Here is a 20,650-nt window from a genome sequence, read left to right as displayed (position 1 = left end):
TACAAATTCTTAAGAAATGGCTGTTAAAAAATGAGTGACCTGAACTTTTAGCATCCAATTGGCATGCATAGGAATCCATACCTCCAACCATGGAAAGTTACAAATAACATTATATCCAATAACTAGTGAATAGTCACTATAGCCTGAGAACAAGTATGGTAATTGAAAAAGAGGTGAATTTTTAAAGTGCCCCTGAAAAACTGTATGACCTAATTTTGGTCATTATTCATGTGCAAGAGATTCACCCTTCAGTATTTACAATATCATATCTTGGCAATAAAGAACTTACTTGATGTTGCTACAGAATTATTACCTGTAAAATGAATGATGTGTGTAAGATGGCAATATAGGAAGATACTAGCCAAAAAGAAACAGACACTACTCTTATAAAACTCCAGGTTCAAAAGACAGMCCCATTTTTTGTCTTCTTCTTAATTCTGAACTTACTTATTTACCTGAAAGAGAGAGCTTTGTTTTTCTGCACCTGGTGCCTTGTCTATCCAGGAATCCAGTGGTTTCAGTGTACTGGTGTTCTGTGTAACAACAGGAAACTTAGCTGCCAAGGTTGGTCTGCTGGATACATGCAACTGTTGTTCTTGTTGCACTATTTGGAGCTTTTTCAGTAACTCTTGAGGCGAAATCACCCCAGAATTAGATGCTTGATTGCCAGAGAGAGGAAGTGGCTGTCTAGAAAGTTTGGACTGTTCTTTACCAACTGTCTGAGCCTCCAAAGCCTGGCCTTGCAGGGAGCCATTGAAATATACCAAAGGTGGCTGGGTCAGACTATTTATCTGTGCTGCTGGTGCTCCAACAGCAGCAGGAGTCCTGCTGAAGACAGAAGCTGTTGAGTTTACAGGTCCAGTTGCACTGGGGTCCATCTTGGGGACTGATCCYGACTGACCCTGTAATTTCTGTAACAAGCTCTGAGTGCCAGCAGTATCCTGGACTACATGAGATGTTGCAATGCCRTGAGAAGTCACAGGCTGGAAGAGTCCTGTGAAAGTCTCACCCACAGGGTGGATATTGCCATTTTCACAGAGTCGGTTCTCTGGAAACTCAGCAAGWGGATGAAGGTCTGTCCCACGCACCATAAGCTTTTGAATTGCTGGGCAAAGCTGTTTCTCTGCAGAGGGTGAATGTCTGCTAGGTTCTTCATAAGACAATGAACGTACCACCCCCTGCCTAACAGGAAGATTCTCTTGATGCTGTTTATTATGTGGTTCTGAGACATCTGGCTTTTCTTGTTTTCCAAACAGCGCCGTCAGAGACAAGTGCTGTGGTTCAGGATCCACATTCTGTGAGGGGAAAAAGAAAAAAAGTAAATATAGTTCTCTTTTGCATGCTAAGTCACGTAAGGTGGCTACAAAATTTAGCCAGCAATACTCAAGCAACAGCTGAGAAAACTATACTTTGATCTTTTCTCTCAAGAAAAGTCTTAACAATTGTCACACAGGAAGGGCAAGGAAACAGTTGTCAAGCTGTTGATGTGGGAGAAAACCAGTGAATCTGAGAGACAGCAGCAGCTTCACTTTAAATACTAAGAAAGAGCATCTTCCTTTTCAGCTAACACTACAATACTAGTAAGAGACTGAAATATTCTGCCCTTGTGCAAAGGTGTGTCACTTCTTGTACATCTCACTGTCATGGCTGACTGGATTCAGTTTTTAGGATTTTGCAATGMAATGTAGCTTGAAGATATATCAAGACATTTTTCTGTATTTAAATTAACTAAATTCACTTAAACAAAAAGAACATAAAACAAACTGTGGTCCAGCAATTGGCTAGATGAGCTTGGCACCAAAGCAGCATCCCAAAATTGAAAGATCAGTATTTGTTTGTTGCATTGGTGTAGTATGCCTGTAATTTTAATGCCTCCACATCATTGGTATGGGGAAGGGTGTCTTTTATAAACAGATAGTTTTGCATTAAAATAATTCCTTACCATAGTTCCACCCTGAATACTTGCACTGACCTTCTGACCTAAATAAGCATTCCCAAAATGRCTACTGGGTTACAGCAGCACTAATCAGAATACAAGTACAGCATTTTACCTTGCCTTGCTGAGATATTCGTTGATGCTGATTTTCACTAGGCTTCACTGGAATTGGCTTGATTAGGTTAGGGTTGTTATAGATAGCAGAGGAACTAGTCATTTGTTTTGGCTCTGAGCAGGTCTTACACTGCAACAGAAAAAAAAAAGTATCTTTTCCCTTAATTCTCTACCATAATAAAATCCAAACACAGTCAGGTATTTAATAATCCAAAATATCAGTTTTAGCACTGTTTATAAAAAGTTACTCTACTGAAAGAAATACAACAACTACAACCTAATTTTCTAAAAATACAAAGCGTATGCACAAATAAAGACTCATCTGAGACTTCCTGTGTACAAGGTTTCCCCTTCTAGTTTAATCTCAGTTCTCTTATTTTTTTGCTTTTCCAGCATTTAGCACAAAATCAGTGTGGCACCTTAGAAACTAAACAACAGGCATGCTTTTTCTGCATCAGCAGCCAGCTAATCCTATAACAGCCTATAAGTAGTTTAGTCACATGGAGGATTTATCAGCACATAAACATCATTTCAAATGCTTTTTGTTAAAAAWTGGGATTATAACTCCTAAACTCCTTTATGTAAATACACCACAGTGTRAGAACTTAGAAGATACATATACCCACATGGAAAAACAATTAAAAGGTTTAGATCAACTTGCATTTATAGAATCAGTATGTTTCCTTATCAAGTATGACAATATTAATCATTGTATTTATATGGAGATAGGTAAGCTGAGACCRATGACTAAAACTGATCAGTGACATGGAAAGACTGATATATAAAGATAGAAGGATATCATTTAATTTAGAAAAGAGACATCAAATATGCTGCATGAAAGAGATATAGAGAAACAATAAATAGAACAGCAAAAGGTGAATTAAATGGTCTTATTCATATTATACAGAAAGTAAGAGGATAGTTACGAAACTAAAAAAGTAATGAGCATGCAAGGAATGCTGTTTTCAGTGGAAAAGAAAATAGTGAAACAGTGGAAGTCTCTGCGGCTAAATTATTCATACTAAGAAACTGGAAAAGTTTTTAAAGAATTATTTAATAAATATTTAATCATATCTAACAAGAATATTCATAGTTAATTAACTAAATTTGATGGGTCTAAGTTTTATGCCTCAGGACTAATGAGTACTAGGAAAAAAAAATGGTTGGTAAGGAATAATCAACTTCRATTTCTTGTTCCTTCCTCCAAAGAATCCAGTATTATGCATTACTGAAGACAAAATACTGCACTAGACAGATTGCTGTTCTCATGCAGTAGAGCCACTGGTATGTGATTATGAAAACATTAGTGTCTTTTCTAGAACTTTGTGAAAAACTCTTTATCACAAATACGTCAGGTGAGAAAATAATTAGACCCCCTGCAGTACACAAAACTGTCTGTAGCATTCATTTCTAACACTTAACCACAACAGTAAAACATGAAAGCAAGCAAACACTGGATGGTTCAGTGAAACAGAACTTCAGTTCTTGAGAGGGTTTGAGGGGACCTGGTGACAAAGGCCATGGTCTTCCCTTCACCTGTCACTGCTAAGACCTGCCTTCAGGAACGCCAGGCCCCCRAGACATGAGGGAGAAGTTTGACATAATGAGGAGGATCTGGTAAAGGAACAAACACGGACAAGTCCATGGGATGCACCCATGAGTGCCAAAGGAGCTGGCTGATGCAGTGTGACCAMTCTCAATTATCTTTGAAAGGTCATGGCAAACGGAGAGTGTTTGTGAGGACTGGAAGAAAGCAAATATCGCTTCTAGAGGATCCAGGGAACTACAGGCCAGCCAGCCTTTCTACCTCTTTCTTGGAGCAARTACACCTAGAAGCCATTTCTAAACATAGTAAGACCAGAAGGTGATTGGGAGTAGTCAGCATGCGTTTACAGCAGGGAGGTCATGCTAGACCAACCTGATAGCCTTCTGCAATGAGATGATTCTCTCAGTGGATGAGGGGAGAGCAGTGGATACTGCTTATCTTGGCTTTCGCAAGCATTACAACACTGTCTCCCATAACATCTTTGTAGACTAGCTGATGAAATACAGGCTCTATATACAGGCTGTAATAGAGGACAGTGATGTGGACTGAAAATCAGCTGATGTGCTAGGCTCAAAGGGTTGTGAGCAGTGGCATAAAGTCCACCTGGAGGCCAGTCTCTAGTGGTATCCTCTGGAGATCAACGCTGGGTCCAACACTGTTTAACATCTTCATAAATGACCCAGATGATGGGACAGTGTTCCTTCAGCAAGATGAGACCAAGCTGGGAGGACCAGCAGATTCATCAGATGGTGCTACTGTACAGAGTCACCTTGGCAAGCTGGAAAAACTGGCTGACAGGAATCTCATAAAGTTCAACAAAGGGAAGTGCAAAGTCCTGCAGCTTGGGAGGAATAATCTTATGTACTGGTGTATGTTGGGGTCTGACTAGCTGGGACTCAGCTGTGTAGAAAAGGACCTGGGAGTCCTAGTGGACAAGTTGACCAGGAGCCAGCAATGCGCTTCCGCAGCAAAGACGACCAGCAGCATCCTTGGCTGCATGACGCAGAGTGTTGCCAGTGAGTCAAGGGAGGCGATCCTTCCCCTCTGCTCAGCTCTGGTGAGGCCACGTCTGGAGTACTCTGTCCACTTCTGGGCTCCCCAGTACAAGAGATGTGGACATACTGGAGCAGGACCACAAAGATGATTAGAGCTTGAAGGATCTCTCATATGAGGAGAGGCTGAGAAAGCTGGGATTGTTTAGCCTTGCAAAGAGAAGGCTCGCTGCAGAGCTTATCAATGTGTATAAAAACCTAATGGAAAGGTGAAAAGAAGATGGAGCCAGACTCGTCTCAGTGGTGTGCAGTGAAAGCACAAGAACCAGTGTGCACAAAATGGAATACAGGAAACTACATTTAAACATAAGAATTTTTTATTATTATTGATTTATTATTATATATTTTTTTTACTGTGAGAGTGGTCAAATGCTGGAATGGGTTCGGGTTGTCCAGAGAGGTTGYAGAGTTTCCATCTGTGAAGATATTCAAAACCTGACTAGACATGGACCTGAGTAACCTGCTCTAACTGATCCTACTTTGAACAGGGGAGTTGAACAACTAGCTGATCTCCAGCGCTCCCTTCCAGCCCCAGTGATTCTGAGATTCTGTGAGTTTCTGYTCAAAAATCATCTTGTGGGTGTTTGGACAGTGACGGCCTTCTGCAATGAATTTCTGAAGACTTGCTCTCACAAAGTAGAAGTGTAGTTCCACTGGCACTTGGCTTTCTACTATTGCACTTGGCTATCTTCCATTGTACAGCAATTTCTGGTTCAAATGCTGCTCTCAGAAATAATTTTAAAACATACAGAGACAATCATGCTACAGGTAGTTTATCCATTTGGTTTAAAGAAACAAGAAGCACKTGTATCTTCTTTCCTGTTGTATCACTACTGCATAAAGTGAGAAAGTGCCTCAAGCACTAGCTTTGAAAACCATGAAAAACAAGACACTGACTTTGTCAGCAATGGAGAGCTTCACAGCAAAATTAAATTTCAGTTAAATATAAAATCATGCAAGTGAGTCCATCATGGCTAATCTGAGTAGGTCACATTCGATGTGGAAATCTATTCAAACTTAACTACAGTATTTCCCTTCTCTGAACAAAGGCCTAGAAATAATTGCCCCATAATGAGGTATTTTGTTTACCTAAAGTCTCTCTACCCATCTCACAGYACAGAGTAAGTTTCATGATTAAAGACACCTCAAAATTCAAGGGAAAAACCAAGTCCAAAGTCTTTTCATGGTAGGCAAAAGGTTGCTTTTCTCTTTTTGTTTTTAAGCTAGTTCATGCTTATTTCCCTTCCGTATGATTCAAGGCCTGATTAATGGAGGCATTCAATAGARATCTATATTTAATTGAAGTTTCAAGTTTCAGTTTCAGCTTTGCAGTTCATCTTTAAAATAGTTATAAATAGATTGCTACAAAAAATGAACAGAAGAAAATGTGAAAAAACAACATAGAACATAAGCCTAACTAATTAAAACTTTCACACTAAACAAAGATTTCTTTTGCATTTTTACTCTGAGTTACATTTTCAATGCACTTCCCATACAAATTGTGTTATACGTTCTTCCAAGCTTATGCATAGTCATCCTTCGATTTGAGTTATTTTATTTTGTTTGTTTTCTACAAACTTTTATCATCTTTGCCAGGCAGTTCATATGGACTCTCAAACAATGCCAGTCTTAGTATGGAGTGTTTTGCAACTCCATCAACTTTTTTTTTTTTTTTTTTTTTTTTAAACACCAGGATAAATGCCTGCAATTTATTCTTAATCACTTTTTCAGCCAGTTTCTGACTGGTGACTTATGTTTTCTCTCATTCACTTAATGACAATCAGGCACTTTATCTAGGTAATTGTCAGAAGAAAGTTTCTTGAAAGTCCCCCAAAATAGCCAAGTGTAGCCACTATTTGATCAATGATAAACATGTGAAGATCATTTTCTTTTCTAGATTGGATAGATCCTAGACTATTGTGATATTACACAGATGAGCAGAGACACACTTAAGTAAAATCAAGTTGCTTTTTTCTCCCAAATTATTATCTTTCTATAGACTGCTGTCTTTTTTTAAAATGTACCTCCTCCTTAGTGCTACTTTTTAGCCTAGCTATTTTGGGATAGATATATAAGCATTTGTTTACCTTCTTTCCTCTACTACAATCAATAACATACTTTTGTATCTTTTACAATGAGTTCYGTAGGATTTAAAATATATGTTATATTAGGTCTTTATTTCCCCAGTATATTTCAATGAGCTGAATTCTTCAGAAATCATACATATCTTAAATTCCACTGTCATCCTTTGCATGATGCCAGAACTAAGAATAAGTAAATGAGGAGAGAAGAGAGTTGAGCATAGTAACCATGATACGAGCAATTTTTAAGACTAAGCTCTTCAGCAAAAGGAAAACACAAATTATAGGAGCACACATAAAGGCCTAGAGAGAACGAAGTTAACCTGTCTCTGTATTGTTCCCATGATTTGATAACATAGATGGTTGGGTGGCATCTGATGCAGGGAAGTATGCTGAAGAAAAAAAMCAGCCTCTGATGATTTCAAAAGAATCAGTAACTGCTGGAACTCAGAGTGTAAGGTCATTTTGGCACACTGGTAGCATGTCCTTGCTGAAGAGTAAATTACGGGCATCTGCATGACATTCTAAGCCACTGCCAGGTGGGCAGGTAAAGAAAGTATCYGACACCATCACCATTAAGTGGCAAAACACAGCATAAAAAAAGTGTCAACATGCTCTTTAGAGACAGAAGCAGAAGAATATTGATCAGCTACAATACTTCATGATTATTACAACTTGCTTTAGAGGTCAGCCYTTTAGTCATACATCTTGTTCAAAACTGTTTCTCCAAAATGCGGAGAAGAAATGAAAAGCTTCTAAAACCAAGTCAAAGAGAGGCTAAGCCACACAGAAACACACAGGGTGAACAGCAATCAAGATAAACAAAAGCACTACACAGGACATGTTAGGCAAATTTGGTACATTAAACAGAAACATTTGAAGCAAACAACTGCTGTGTGTTGTGAGATTTCATCATCTACCTGAACCACATAAGGCTCAAGCACAGACTGAAGAGGATGCTGTTAAAGGAAACACAGACAACGAACAAGCATAGTACCTCAGTATTGGAGTTCTCCTGTAAAAGATACCACGTCACTTCACCGTCTCTTCCTCTATAGCAGAAATTTGTCTCTCAGAGAAAATATGAGCTGCAAAGGCCTATCAAATACAAGGAGGAGAGGCAAAAAGGCCTGATACAAGGAAATGTCAATCAAGACTGGATGGGACTTAGTCCAGAAGTTTTGTAGATGGATGGCTACATTGAAAGTGATAAAGAGAACTCTGAAGTTGTCAGAGAAGGAATGTAGAGATAGGTAACCCTGGAAACCAAGACTTAGCTGATGTCAAGCAGCCACAAGATGACATTAGACGTCATACAGTCACATGAAGGTGTACAAGGTGCTCTGAAGAGGAATGCAAGGAGGAGGAGAATTATCACAGCAAAGAGCAATATCAGCAAAGATTCCCAGAGAAAGCCCTGCTTAAGTGAGACATTCAGAACAAACACAGGCCATTTAAGAATAGTAGCACAGACTCTGCATCATCTGGGCCAATTATGGCACAGTGCCCTCTGCGAAGACAGACCTTCTGCAGAGATGGTAAGATAGTATCAAGGCMTTCTTACAGATAGCAAATCAAAAAATGAGAATGTACTTGAAAACTTTGAAATTATATTCCTGTTTGAGCAGGTCAATAACACTGGAACATTTTGCTGAAAGACAGTGAAGAAGCAGTCAAAGAACAGAAATAAAATTCAGAGGACAGGCCTGCTCACAGCCAGAAGTGATGCTCWTATCAAATAGTGGTGTATCCTTAATAACGGACAAGTAAGCTTCAGTTGTTTTAGGCATATCAACCAGCCAAAGGAAGTCCACCTTATCATGTCCTCTGTTCTATAATATTAAAGGTCAGATTAGGAGGTAGGTGGAGCAATAAATGGGTAGATATGATAGAAGAACTGTGTCACACAGAGCTAAAACCACTGTACCTCAGAGCATGAGACAATGCACAACAGTTAAAACACATTTCATCATGCTTCATTCTGCACCCTAGCAGCTCTTGAAGTTTTTCTCTAACTATTATTATGAAGTCTGCTAATACCACTTCTTCTCACCAGAGACCAAGAAAAGGCAAGGATACAGCAGAAGTACTTCTTTCAAAAATGCCTTGGTGATTTGGCAGCTTTAAGCTAAAAAAAAAAAAATCAATTAATCAAAAAAAAAAAAAAAAGGAAGGGAAGGGGGAGGCTAAGCATTTCTTTTTTTCCCCATAACCTCTAAATGTGTACATTACTTCTGAGAATGCACTATACTCTTCAAAGTTACTTACACTCTTCAAAATCTTACTGTGGGACTTAAAATTCAGCAAACTCTTCAGATGTTTTAAAAACTCATGCTCTTATTCTATGCCTCACAAAACTTCAAATCACTCTCTTTTCTGAAACCACACAGAATTCAGAAAGGAGAACAACACACTTCATGGCTGATTACAGCACCTCTGCATCGTAAGTCATAAGACACACACTGCCAAGAAAGCATATGTCATAAAGCAGCCAAAAAGCATGACTGCTCTGAAACATACTGACATTAAATGCAAAAGTGGTTCTCATTGCCTTTATTTCGTSCACTCTTCCTAAGTTTATATTACTAACAAAATGGGAATCCATTTTTAAGATGTCAAATACTCCTATTACTTATGTCCCAGATGAAGAGGAAGTTCTCAAGTTATTTCCTTAGCAACCACTTTTTAGCAGAAAGATTAAAGGTATGGATAAGAAGCAAGTTTACAAAAGATCTTATCTGGGGAGAAAAAAAATTAAAATCTGTTACTTGAACACATCTTGCAGCATTGCCTTTCCTCTGTCTTCATTTTCTGTGTGTTCATCTATATGTGGAAGATAACTTTCTTTAGACTTACACATCCTTCTCATAGTATCTGAAAACAGCTTAGTCCTTTTTCCATCTTTCCAGTTAAGAGTATCTTTRAAGGTGGTTAATGAAAAATCCTTGAACATTTTGGAATATATCAAATCACACTCTTTTATGCAAATACTAGATACTTATTCAGTATTAAAATACAGAACAGATACCAGGTTCTGAGGGTGTTTTTGTCCACTATAAAACATGAAATTCACCTCTTTGAGAAAACATGAAGGTCTTAATTTCAAATTAAGCTATGCCACAAGAAAAACAACTATATTTCACCGTAACTAAAACGGTCTCTCATAACCTTTCTGAGGTTCTTATTAGTAGTYATATTTCAGAAATACAATTCTTCTCTCTTCAAGTTGTTTATGTTCAAGACACGCATATTTCTAGACTCAAAACACTCTTAGGTTATGAGCTTATTATTACATGATAACATACAAGAAAGACAGGAAGTAGCAGTAGGAATTGCAGGCTCTGAAACAATTGGAAGCATACATATGAATAATTAAAATTATTAGATTTTTATTCCCTAAAGTAAGCTTTTTTGATTGCTCAATAATACCGAACATTATTAGTCCATTAGTTACTTCTTTGTTTAGAAGCCTYAGAAGAACAAAGCAGCCTATGGGCTGAAATCATACTAGGTTCCATCAGTGTCCCAAACTAGCTAATGACTACAATTAAAAGCAGTAACCTCAATGCTAAAGGCCTGCTACACCATCCAGAAATAGGACACAACTTTAAGGAACTTTAAGGTTCTGTATGTCAAAAATCAAAGCCAGAAACATTCACGCCTCAAGTTTACACTTTTTTAACCCCTAGAGTGCAACAAATAAATGATCAGAAAATTTTATTCAGAGCRTTCTTTCCTCTTGAATCTTCAGCAAATTCTGAAAGACAACTGACAGAGTATACTTTCTGAAATCAGTCCACCAGTTCACTTTGAGTAAAACTCTTCCAGAGAAAGAATGGTTTTGTGTTAAAATGCCAAGTATCAAACAAGTYGGCATTACGGTATCAATGAAAGGAAATGCCCTCATTTTATAGAATGCAAGTCTCACCTTGGTATACTCATCTTTGGCCTTGGTAAGCATTCGTAAGATATCCACTTCTTTGTTATTAGTAGAATTCACGATCATTGGGGATGCTCCTGTTCCTGTGCCCTGTTGTGCTTTGAATTGTTCCTGTTGAGTTAGGCTGAAAGTGGGAGGTGAGAGGAGAATATACAAGATAAACAAACAAACAAACAAGAAATTTAACCGCTGCTACTTTACCATTTTAAAACAAAGCTTGGCTATTTTTATTTTTCTCTGTTAAAACATAGTTAACACATCCATATTAAAAGAGCTATACTAAAACAGTTTGATACAGTATGAGATATGTGTTCTTCAATCTTGAGTACACTAGGTCATACGTTTAAATTTCTGTAAGCTACTCACGATTTCCATACTCAGAAAGAGTGGGGAATTTACAGTGTTATTCAGTTCTACTGGTGGTGAAGGATAGCAAACACACACAAATCGGTCATTAACTACTAGCAAATGACCAATTTCCTGCCCCAGCTGCTTTATTATTACCGCAGAATGCTGAGAATTGTAACGCACAGCCAACGGGCTGAACTACAGGGTATTTTTTATCTATATGCAACACTGCTATTATAAACCACTACATATGGTTTACAATAGCATGAATCCTCTGAAAACTAGTCTTTATTGTAGTAAATTACCAGTTTGAGAGTACCTAATCACCATCAACTGCAACTTGAGCTAGTTAACTAAAATCAGCTGTCAAAAACCCGGGCTTCCTAGGGTTCATTGCTTATTTCTGTAAATTCATCCCCATCAATTATTTCTTTGGTCACAACTGACTCATTTTAKAGCTGCAGTACACACAGCAGAAACAACAAAAAAGCAAAACCAAAAACCCCACCATTGTCACAGTCTGTGCTTCATAATGTTTTGTCACTGCAAAAATGTAGAGCAGCAGGTATTTTTTTTAAAAAGAGACATAAAGGAAACGACTAATTTCCCAGTCAGTATTTTATAATCAATACTATTTGGAACATAGTGGTAGAATAGTTAAAGCATTTTGCTGTTAATCTAAATATGTAAGTGTGAGCCTTGTTTGGACTTGTACTGCAGGACTCAAGCAGGCACGTGATACTTTGGCAACCAGAATTGATGTCACTTCCTCAGCATGCTTCTGGCTACAGAAACACGTTTGTTAACCAGGCTGTTAAGACTGGCACAGATGACCTGAAAAGGAAAGAGTCACAGTTCTGACAGTGCCTGTGCACTGCTCGGCTAGTATACAATGTTGTCAGCTTGACTGTATCAGTCTCATATAGTTTTTCTTGGGATGACAAAGACTRGACCTACATCATTTCTCTTCCTATCCCTTCAAAGAAATGTCAGAATAGCTGTGACATGACGTCTCCAAATCCCAYATAGCACAGGAAACTGGTAAATACCATCTTTGCCACTTCCTATCAGGTGCTTCTACTATAGCCTCCACATAACACCTGTAAAAAATTTAGATTTCACATACCAATACAATCTAAATGAGCTCCTTCCTCCTTCAAGAAAACATGAAAACCTGCAGAATACAATCATCAAAAATGGGATCACCACAAATAAGCCAATTATTAAACCAACTGGAGGGCAGAGCAAGAAAACGGGCCCCTATCAAATCTGGACATATGGAGAAAGCAGTGACAGTTATGAGGCTATCCATGATAATGTAAGATTAAAATACATCTGAGAACACAGTTCTATGTGAAATTTTGATTTCTGATTTGATTGCAAAATTTGAGTTTACAGAACTTATATAAAATAATTAAGTACATAAGAGTCATAAAGTCAGAGCTAATTAAATGAATTTTGTACATATTGCTAAGAAAAGAGGAAAGAGGAATTCAGCCATGATTYAGAAAGAGGATTAAACCACATAAACTGTATTATTACAGTATGTCTTCATGATTGCCCTCACTTACCTTAATATGAGAAGAAAAAGGTAACAGCAACATTAAAAAAATCTCCCCAAGCTGAAAAATATATTAAGCCCCCAAAGAATACAATTCTTCAAAGCAGATCTCTGAAGCATCAGGGAATAAATCAGATGCACTGTTACACTCTCACAGGTAAGCAGTGAATTATGAAAATGTATTACAATACAGCAATTTATTTTTTAATATATAAAATGCAGCTGTGTGACAGTTTTACTTTTAACAGATTCTATAGAAATAGGCTTAAAGTAGAGAGGTATGACCATCCTTGTAAGATAATGTGCATGTATGTACAGAAATACATACATAAAAAAGCACAGAAAGTCTTGTTTACCCATCACTTACTTTTTCATGAGCTCTGCAATTCTTTGGCATTCTTCCTTATCATAAAACCAAATCCCATATATGGACACTGTAAATGCACATCAAACACAAACTATGAGCATCTTCTCAAACAGCATTTCCACCTGATAGCAATTCTACCTGGTAGATATTTAAATGTAACCTGCAAAGGAATTTTTAAATTTATTTTTGTCTTTCTTTTTTCCTCCTCTTTAAAATAAATACGAGGACTCAGATCCTCCAATAAATCAAAAAGATCAAAGGCATATCTCCACGGATGTACAAYACAAGTTCTTAAATCTATACTGAAGGCAGAGATATTTGATCCTTTTCTCCAAAACACTAAACTATCATTTTTTTTTCTTTAAATCCTTTTTCTCTGACAATTTTTTCAGTTGTCATATCCATTCACTGGACCCCTAGTGGTTAGCGTGCTGCAGGCAGAGAAGCAAGCAAGATTTATTTTGTTTCTCACAACTTCCAGGCCTCTCTTACATAATATACCACCAATGTTGTTATAGTAGCATAAACAMATCTCTTCCTTGTTGCAGATTTCCTATCATGTTGCCCACGACCTTCATCTCCAAAGCAGTAATTATCTGTAGTGAACCCTAGCATTAGAAAACCTGTATCTAAGCTCAGACTTCAGATTCTAGTTTCTGCAAAAGTAAGTGCGTGCAGCTCTGCCCAGCAACAACAGATTTAAATTTACTAACAGCACAAAATTCTGAAATGTATACACCACTAATGCAACCATCATGATGGTAGTAAATATAAYTGAACTTAGTTAGTGCAGCTTCCACAATCTTCATGAGCAGGGAGGTTTTCCACTCAYAACCACGTTATACAATTTTTATAAGAAAGCCCAGGAATAAATCTGTAACACTGTCTGCCCACATTCTTGAAAATGATCTCTCCACATCGCTCAGGGCAGCCGTCCTAGTTCTAACATCAGGCACAAACCTGCTGCAAGACAGAGAGGACTGGGGCGCTTACAGGGCTAATACGTACCTTCGCCTCTACATCATCACCACAAGCTTGTGCAATGTCTTTGTTCCCGTTTGCATGATACAGTAGCACAGGCAACTAACCGTTCCCCACCTCCACCCTCGCATTGCTGCAGAAGTTAATCTCACTAACATGTGGTAATTCCTAGCACATCTTCAAACATAGCAGAGGCTAGTTTTTATTTGAGAGGGAACTAAATAGATGGAGTAAATGCTTGAAAACAAGAGTAACACTACTCCTGGTCATGTAATATTTCTTTGTATTAGAGCAATCCAAAAGCAATCGCTTCTTCGATTACAAAGAACCAAAAACATAGCATACTTCATATAAGTTGGTTTTATTAAAGTCTGAAAATGAATGTGCAGCTCTTCGTAAGACACAATGTAATATTTATCTCCATTCCCTCTCAAATTTTCAACCATTTGTTGTCTTTTATACTGCTAAAAATGGTTTAACAGAGTACACTGGTAAAAAGCTATACTATAGACACAGCTATCCTATTGACAGACAACAAATAACAATTTTCAAAAGATATATAGTTCTTTTAATCATTAATATTTTCAAAGTTTGATGATGATTTTTATTATTCAGCTAAAAAAAGGCAAATAACACAATATGCTCCAGAGGTTCTAAAATCCATGTATAAATGTGCAATGTAAGTGCTGGTGTGAACTGCATAATTTATCTCCTTTTTGTAAAATGGACACTAACATTTAAATCTGAACTTAAAAAAAAAAATAATATTCCAACACATGCCACAGTAAGTATCAAATAATAAACTGCAAACTTGTAGAAAAGTGTGTGAAGGATTTGCAAGGTTCCAAAACACTGCTATGCTACACTAGACATCCTTCTATCTAAACACAGAGAATATATATTTATTTGAATAAATATGTATTTAGAGAATTTGAAAAAGTTGTTGTTCTGTTAGATGTTGTCCATTTTATAGGTAACAAAACCGTATTCTTGGACACAACAATATAACAGATTGAAAATCTCATCTGTCCAGACAAGTCAAAATTGTTTTAATAAATCAAGAATCGTCTTTGTTACAAAAGAATCTCCAGCATAGGCAAATATTGATGAAACACTGGTTGTTTTTCATTATCTCTGCCACAGTTGGTGGCATCTCCACTATGCAAGACAGGTTGAACAGATTCACCTATTGGCCAATTGATCAAACAAGTCATAGGCTATTCATGAAAATCTGATAAACGTGAAATGGGGCAGTCTCTTGGAAATACTCCACTGCTTCTGGCCATTAAAAGTGTAAAGACTAGAATCAATAGCAGAAGCAAGCTAGCTTACCTCAATTCAGAGACAAAAAAAAAAAAAAAAAAAAAAAAAAAAAAAAAAAAAAAAAAAAAAAAAAAAAAAAAAAAAAAAAAAAAAAAAAAAAAAAAAAAGAAACTGTCTGACAGCCAGTATAAAAGACCATTTCAGATTTTATAAAACTACAAAATGCATTTCAAATGAACGCACAGCTAGTTCAGATGACAGAATCAGAATACTGATTGTGTCTGTCAACCAAAGCAACATTATATGACATTTTAATTGAATATTTTAGTCAGAATATCCTCTGGAGAGCTGTCTTCACAAGTGGACAGTCCTCCACTTCCTTCCATGCTTCCTCCAATATTCACCTGTCCAGAACAGATCAATACTGTAGAAATACACTGAGCTCCTCAACTTACTGCAGAACAACGGACACTTTAACGTGCACTCTGAAGTATTCTTCATGCATGGGTACCGCAGGTACCAATAAAAAGGTAACAGTTTGGCTGCAAATCTCAGATATCACACAGCTGAGGTACACGAAACCTATGTGTTCGTATTGAGTGCTCACCACCTGGGCTAATCTTGACATAAAGTTATATTACAATATATTCTACTTTAATCGATGTTTAAGGAAACAACAACAAAATATGTATTATATATATAATATACATATATTATATATACACATGCATGTATCTGTGTATATATAAAATTATATATATGTCAACACATAAAAATCCAGGATCAGCCAAAGAATCTAAGATGAAAACAAACTGTAACTACTAAGCTAGCAACCCAGTATGCTCTTCCTACTAATGAAGAGACAAATACATATGCAATACTACTTTCACTGGAAGCTTTCAACCAGTATGAAAATAATATATTTCTTATCAGGACTAAATTTAAATAGATTATCTATATACACCCTCTCATCTCCATCAAACTGTTTGACAAGAAGAAAATCTATATCTAAGTATCACCTGCATGTTAAAACGTAATCGTTAAACAGCTGAGCTACAAAGGAGATTCTTCCGTTGTAGCACAAAAGAGGAAATACTAAGTCACTGAACAGCCAGCTTTACGTATAAAGTTTTCCAGGGAGATACTGTTGTAAAACAAATAAACAAACAAACAAACAAACATCAAAATCAAATGTCTTCTGCTCCCTAAATGAGCCAGCTACACGAACAGTAGCTAACAAAACTGAGGACCAATGAGGAGAGCTAATTTTATACTGCCAAGCTGGTATTCATCTATTCATCCACTTTCAGTAGTTCTGAAATCATGTCATTTACTAAAAGGAATGAGATTTAGTAATGAATTGATCATATTAAAGGGGAAAAAAACCCCTCACTATGGTTATGTTTTAATAAAATTAAACGAAACTAGAAGGATATAACAGGTATCAAATAAACAAGAAATAGTATTGAACTTGAATAAGATAAATAAATTAGTTATATCATCAAATTAAATTTATTAAATTTAATATTAAAGTGTATCAGTCCTTTAAATTGTTAGAATTTAAAAAGATGTCTTATAAATCAAAACTGAAAAATTTTAACAAAATCAGTGAAGCTTATTTAATACTGCTCAGTGATTTAATTTCAGAAATGAAATAATTTAATTTTACAATCACAACTTCAGAGCCAATTCTAAAGCTTCTGACTCATAATTTTATTTTTTTGGCTCTTTCTCCTATCTCACAAATACTACAGCACTGAATGCTATTCATAAGCGGAAGTTGGCAGCTGCTACTTACCAGAATTACAAATGACAACTTCTAACCTCTCAAAGTTAAAACATTTATTTATAATGATGAAGAATTTCTTACCACTTTTCATAATTCATGTTAAGGATTAAGGACCCTATCAAAAAGAAAGGGTTTTTCTTTACAATTATTCTATTTAGTCTTCACTTGCATAGCTTCAACTTCCAGCTATTACACTTTTGTGCTCTGGATAGAAGTTTCCACTATCAAAGTTTTGGTTTCAGTGTATATATCTGCCGTCATTTTTTAAAGCTACTGATACACAGACTACAATATTTAAGCATAGGTAACATTAAATATAGAAATATCATAACTTCCTACTTGAGATTCCCCTGTAATTAACTGCTTTAAACTTCCTGACCAAAAGAAAAAAAAAAAATCCAGAGATGGAGGGGAAGCTGACTATTCATTTCAACTTCAATGCTTTTTTTTCTTGACGTCATGCTTCCTTGGGTATCGATTTCGCAAGTATGGACTACGCTCTTCCTCCTGAATAGGTAAATCCACACTTGACTACACTGAAATGCAGTTTGTCTATGCATATCTTACAAAGAAGCCAGACTGCTTTACGCTGATGATCATTTCTCTCTGCTATCTACCTTTTGTGCAGTATTTGACTAGTTTGCAAACTATTAATGACAACTGTGTTTCCTTCTTCTGATAAGCGTGTTAAAACGCTATAGTGCCAAGAATCATTTTGCAAGACCTACTCAAAAAGTACCCAAAGCAGATTATACCCACAATAATACTTCCAGATTTATGAGTTCTTAATCTTAAAACTCCATTTAAAGCACATCATCTTAATTTTGTATCATTCTACTCTAATGCAAATCTGACTACTTTGTCCACAATAGAGTCTTTAGGATTATGATACAACCATAGGATATTCCTTCCAGTTTGCTCAGGCTCAAGTAGTGAAGGAAACTTCCCTGTCAGAGCTCTAGACACAGGATATCCTCTTAACACAGCATAAAGCAGTAAACCAGGACTGCAAGAAAGCAAAGAGGATGTAAAAGAACTGCAGCTAAGGCAGCTGCACGCTATGCTGGAGAGCTGAAGAACATCTCCAACATTGCCCCAGAGACATTAGGCAACGATATGCATTTACAAAATACCATCTGAAGTGGCTGTCATTGATTGGGTATGTTTCATTTCCGGGTGTTTGATCTGAGATCCTGTATCTGAGTATAAAATTCGAGTGTGTGATCTGCAAAAACACCAGCCACTTTTAACTAGAACTGCAGTCTGCAGGAGGTGTTTCTGAACATGTGAAAAATATACTGAAAAAAACAGGTCCAAGTAATTTAAAGTAAGATAGCCCACATTAATCTTTGTAATTTTAACCATTCAGCCGCAGGATTCCAAGTTGTAAAATAGGAGGAATAATACTTCTAATCTGAACAAGGTGCAACACAAATAAACCAGTTCAATTTACTTACAAGGTACCAGCTCCATACTGATGAATATCACAGAAAAAATAATAATTTGTAGTTCCATCTCTACTACGGGATTTCAGCAGTATGCAAGAGGCCCACATTTTAGCAATGAGGAGAAAAAAAAATCAGAATACTGAGTAGCTGCTCTTTACATGAACACCATTCAGACTACCTGATGATTGATGATTTGATTCCTTATAGAAAAAATATGTGATCACACAATTTAAAAATACATACAAACAAAAAAGAGAGATTTTAGTGGCAATCTTAATTTTGGTATTTGCCAATCTAGGAGGGCTCAATTCTGCAGCTTTAGATCATTTTAAACATAGTATTTTGCATCACTATTTATGTATTTAAAAATAATAAATAATAAAAACATAAATTTCACCCTAATATACCATATCAATAGTCACGTGGATCCATCATCAGCAGGACTGTAATCTTTAGGTCTCTTGTTCCTCTATGTTACGTAAAGCAGTACAACACAAAATATATACCCACAATCCCCCAAGTCATTGGAAGAAAATAATTCTTTGGACAATGCGAAACTATTTTGATAACAGTTTAAATTAAATTCCTGAAATGCAAGGGGGGGGGGGGGGGAAGTTAAACAATCAGACACTTGTTCTTTCATTTAAAGCTTGATAATGCTCCTGATCCACCTCTCTGGGTCAATTTTAACATGGACAGGGAAAAGATGACTTTCCACAGTATTTCCATTATTTCAAAGGTTTTTAACATTATACATGAACAAGCAGGAAAAAAGCCAATTATTAAAGGGAAAAGAAATCCTCCTCACAGGTATCTTAACACAAAATTAAAATGATTCATGGAGAATGAAAAAGCCTTTTTACAGCTTGACCAGTCATCTTAAAGGCAACTGAGGAGGGAAGTATTCAAATAACTTTCTCAATAAAATCAAAACACAAAGTGAAAAGCTCCCCAAAACCCCATTCTCCAAAAGCAGATGGTTAGAGAGTGGGCAGTGACTGGCAAGATTATTAAGGTCAAGAATAGGATCGTCACTGCCATCTGTTTAATTATGTCTGGAACTACGTCTTAAAAATCCATGCATAAAACAATTTTTGTTAATAAAATGGACCCTGAAATATCCTTGTGATCTTCAACCTCTAATGAAGGGTGGGTGACCAATTCACAGACTTCCAGATACAGAGCCAACAAACATTACTGATCTCACTGAGCAAAAGAATGACAATTCAAACAGATCATGATTTGTTTATAAAATTGTGTCTGCAGTTCTACTCTGATGGTCTGATTTGAGATGCATCTTTAAGAAAAATCTATAGGAAATTTTGTAATGAAAAGAATATCAACTCTGTGGCAGGGATAAACAAAATAGGCTTACTAGAATGTCCCTCAAATAGTCTCAAAGCTAAGTTATGTTAGCTTGGTAAGAAACTTCAATTTCCATTGATCCATTTATTTCCATATAGCTCAGCAGATATAAGAGTCCAACAGCAGGTTATCTACTTTTTGGAAAAGATCCCAAAGGTAAACCAAATTTGCAAGATTTCCCTTAAAACTGACTTCTGTTGATGCTACAAGAAATTTTCAGTCATGACACAGGAATAGAGTCAACGCAATGATCCATCTGGCTTAGTGAAGTTTTTTTCTGCCTTCTACTGATTTCTAGTCTCATCCCCTGCCACTGCATCATCAATTCCAAGTAACTTTTAAATCATGATGATGCATGACACTGACATGAAGGTAGGTGCTAGGCTACCGTCTTCTTAAATAACAAGTTGCTCTTAATAAAACCTGTATTGTTCTCAAAAATAAGCTGTTCTTAAGTAACAAATGTTTCTCATTATTATTTCACAACAGACTCCTAAAACATCCACATCAGACTGGAGCTCCACTGCCTTTTCTAACAGGAATGACCATATAGTCTCTTATTGAAAGAGCTTACAAGCAAAGTGAAGAGAGACTACCATAGACAAATGCTACTGTTTCCATTTTTAAAAGAAAAATGAGAAGACACTGGCTTTGGAAAGCTGTATGTGGAAGTCTTTATCATGGCTAAAAACAAACCCAGATATCCTGAGTCAACAACAGCAACCTTCCTGTGAAAGAAATCCATCAGAGAATGGCTGAGTGGGAAAAGAAACGTAACTCTTCAACGTCTGAAGCTCTTACTATCCATACTAGCTTACTAGTGCTCCATTATCTCCAACAGCTTCCCACTCCTAACCAC

General features: G+C 36.6%; 1 protein-coding gene across 1 annotated transcript in view; it reads right to left on the bottom strand.

The window, feature by feature from the left end:
- The window catches only part of DCP1B (decapping mRNA 1B), a 46,472-nt gene that overhangs the window by 8,840 nt on the left and 16,982 nt on the right, over positions 1-20,650 (bottom strand). The window contains exons 4-7 of the mRNA XM_085324023.1: positions 12,946-13,012; positions 10,658-10,793; positions 2,052-2,180; positions 456-1,295 (exon numbers count right to left, since the gene is read on the bottom strand). Of these exons, the coding sequence (XP_085180149.1) occupies positions 456-1,295; positions 2,052-2,180; positions 10,658-10,793; positions 12,946-13,012 (1,172 nt within the window). The remainder of the gene's footprint in view (positions 1-455; positions 1,296-2,051; positions 2,181-10,657; positions 10,794-12,945; positions 13,013-20,650) is intronic.

This window comes from Rhea americana, unplaced genomic scaffold (assembly GCF_003343005.1).
Source record: "Rhea americana isolate MKP2758 unplaced genomic scaffold, rheAme1 scaffold_9, whole genome shotgun sequence".
NCBI lineage: Eukaryota > Metazoa > Chordata > Aves > Rheiformes > Rheidae > Rhea > Rhea americana.
Note: the sequence above shows the minus strand (reverse complement) of the source record. Positions and strands in the feature narration are given on the sequence as shown.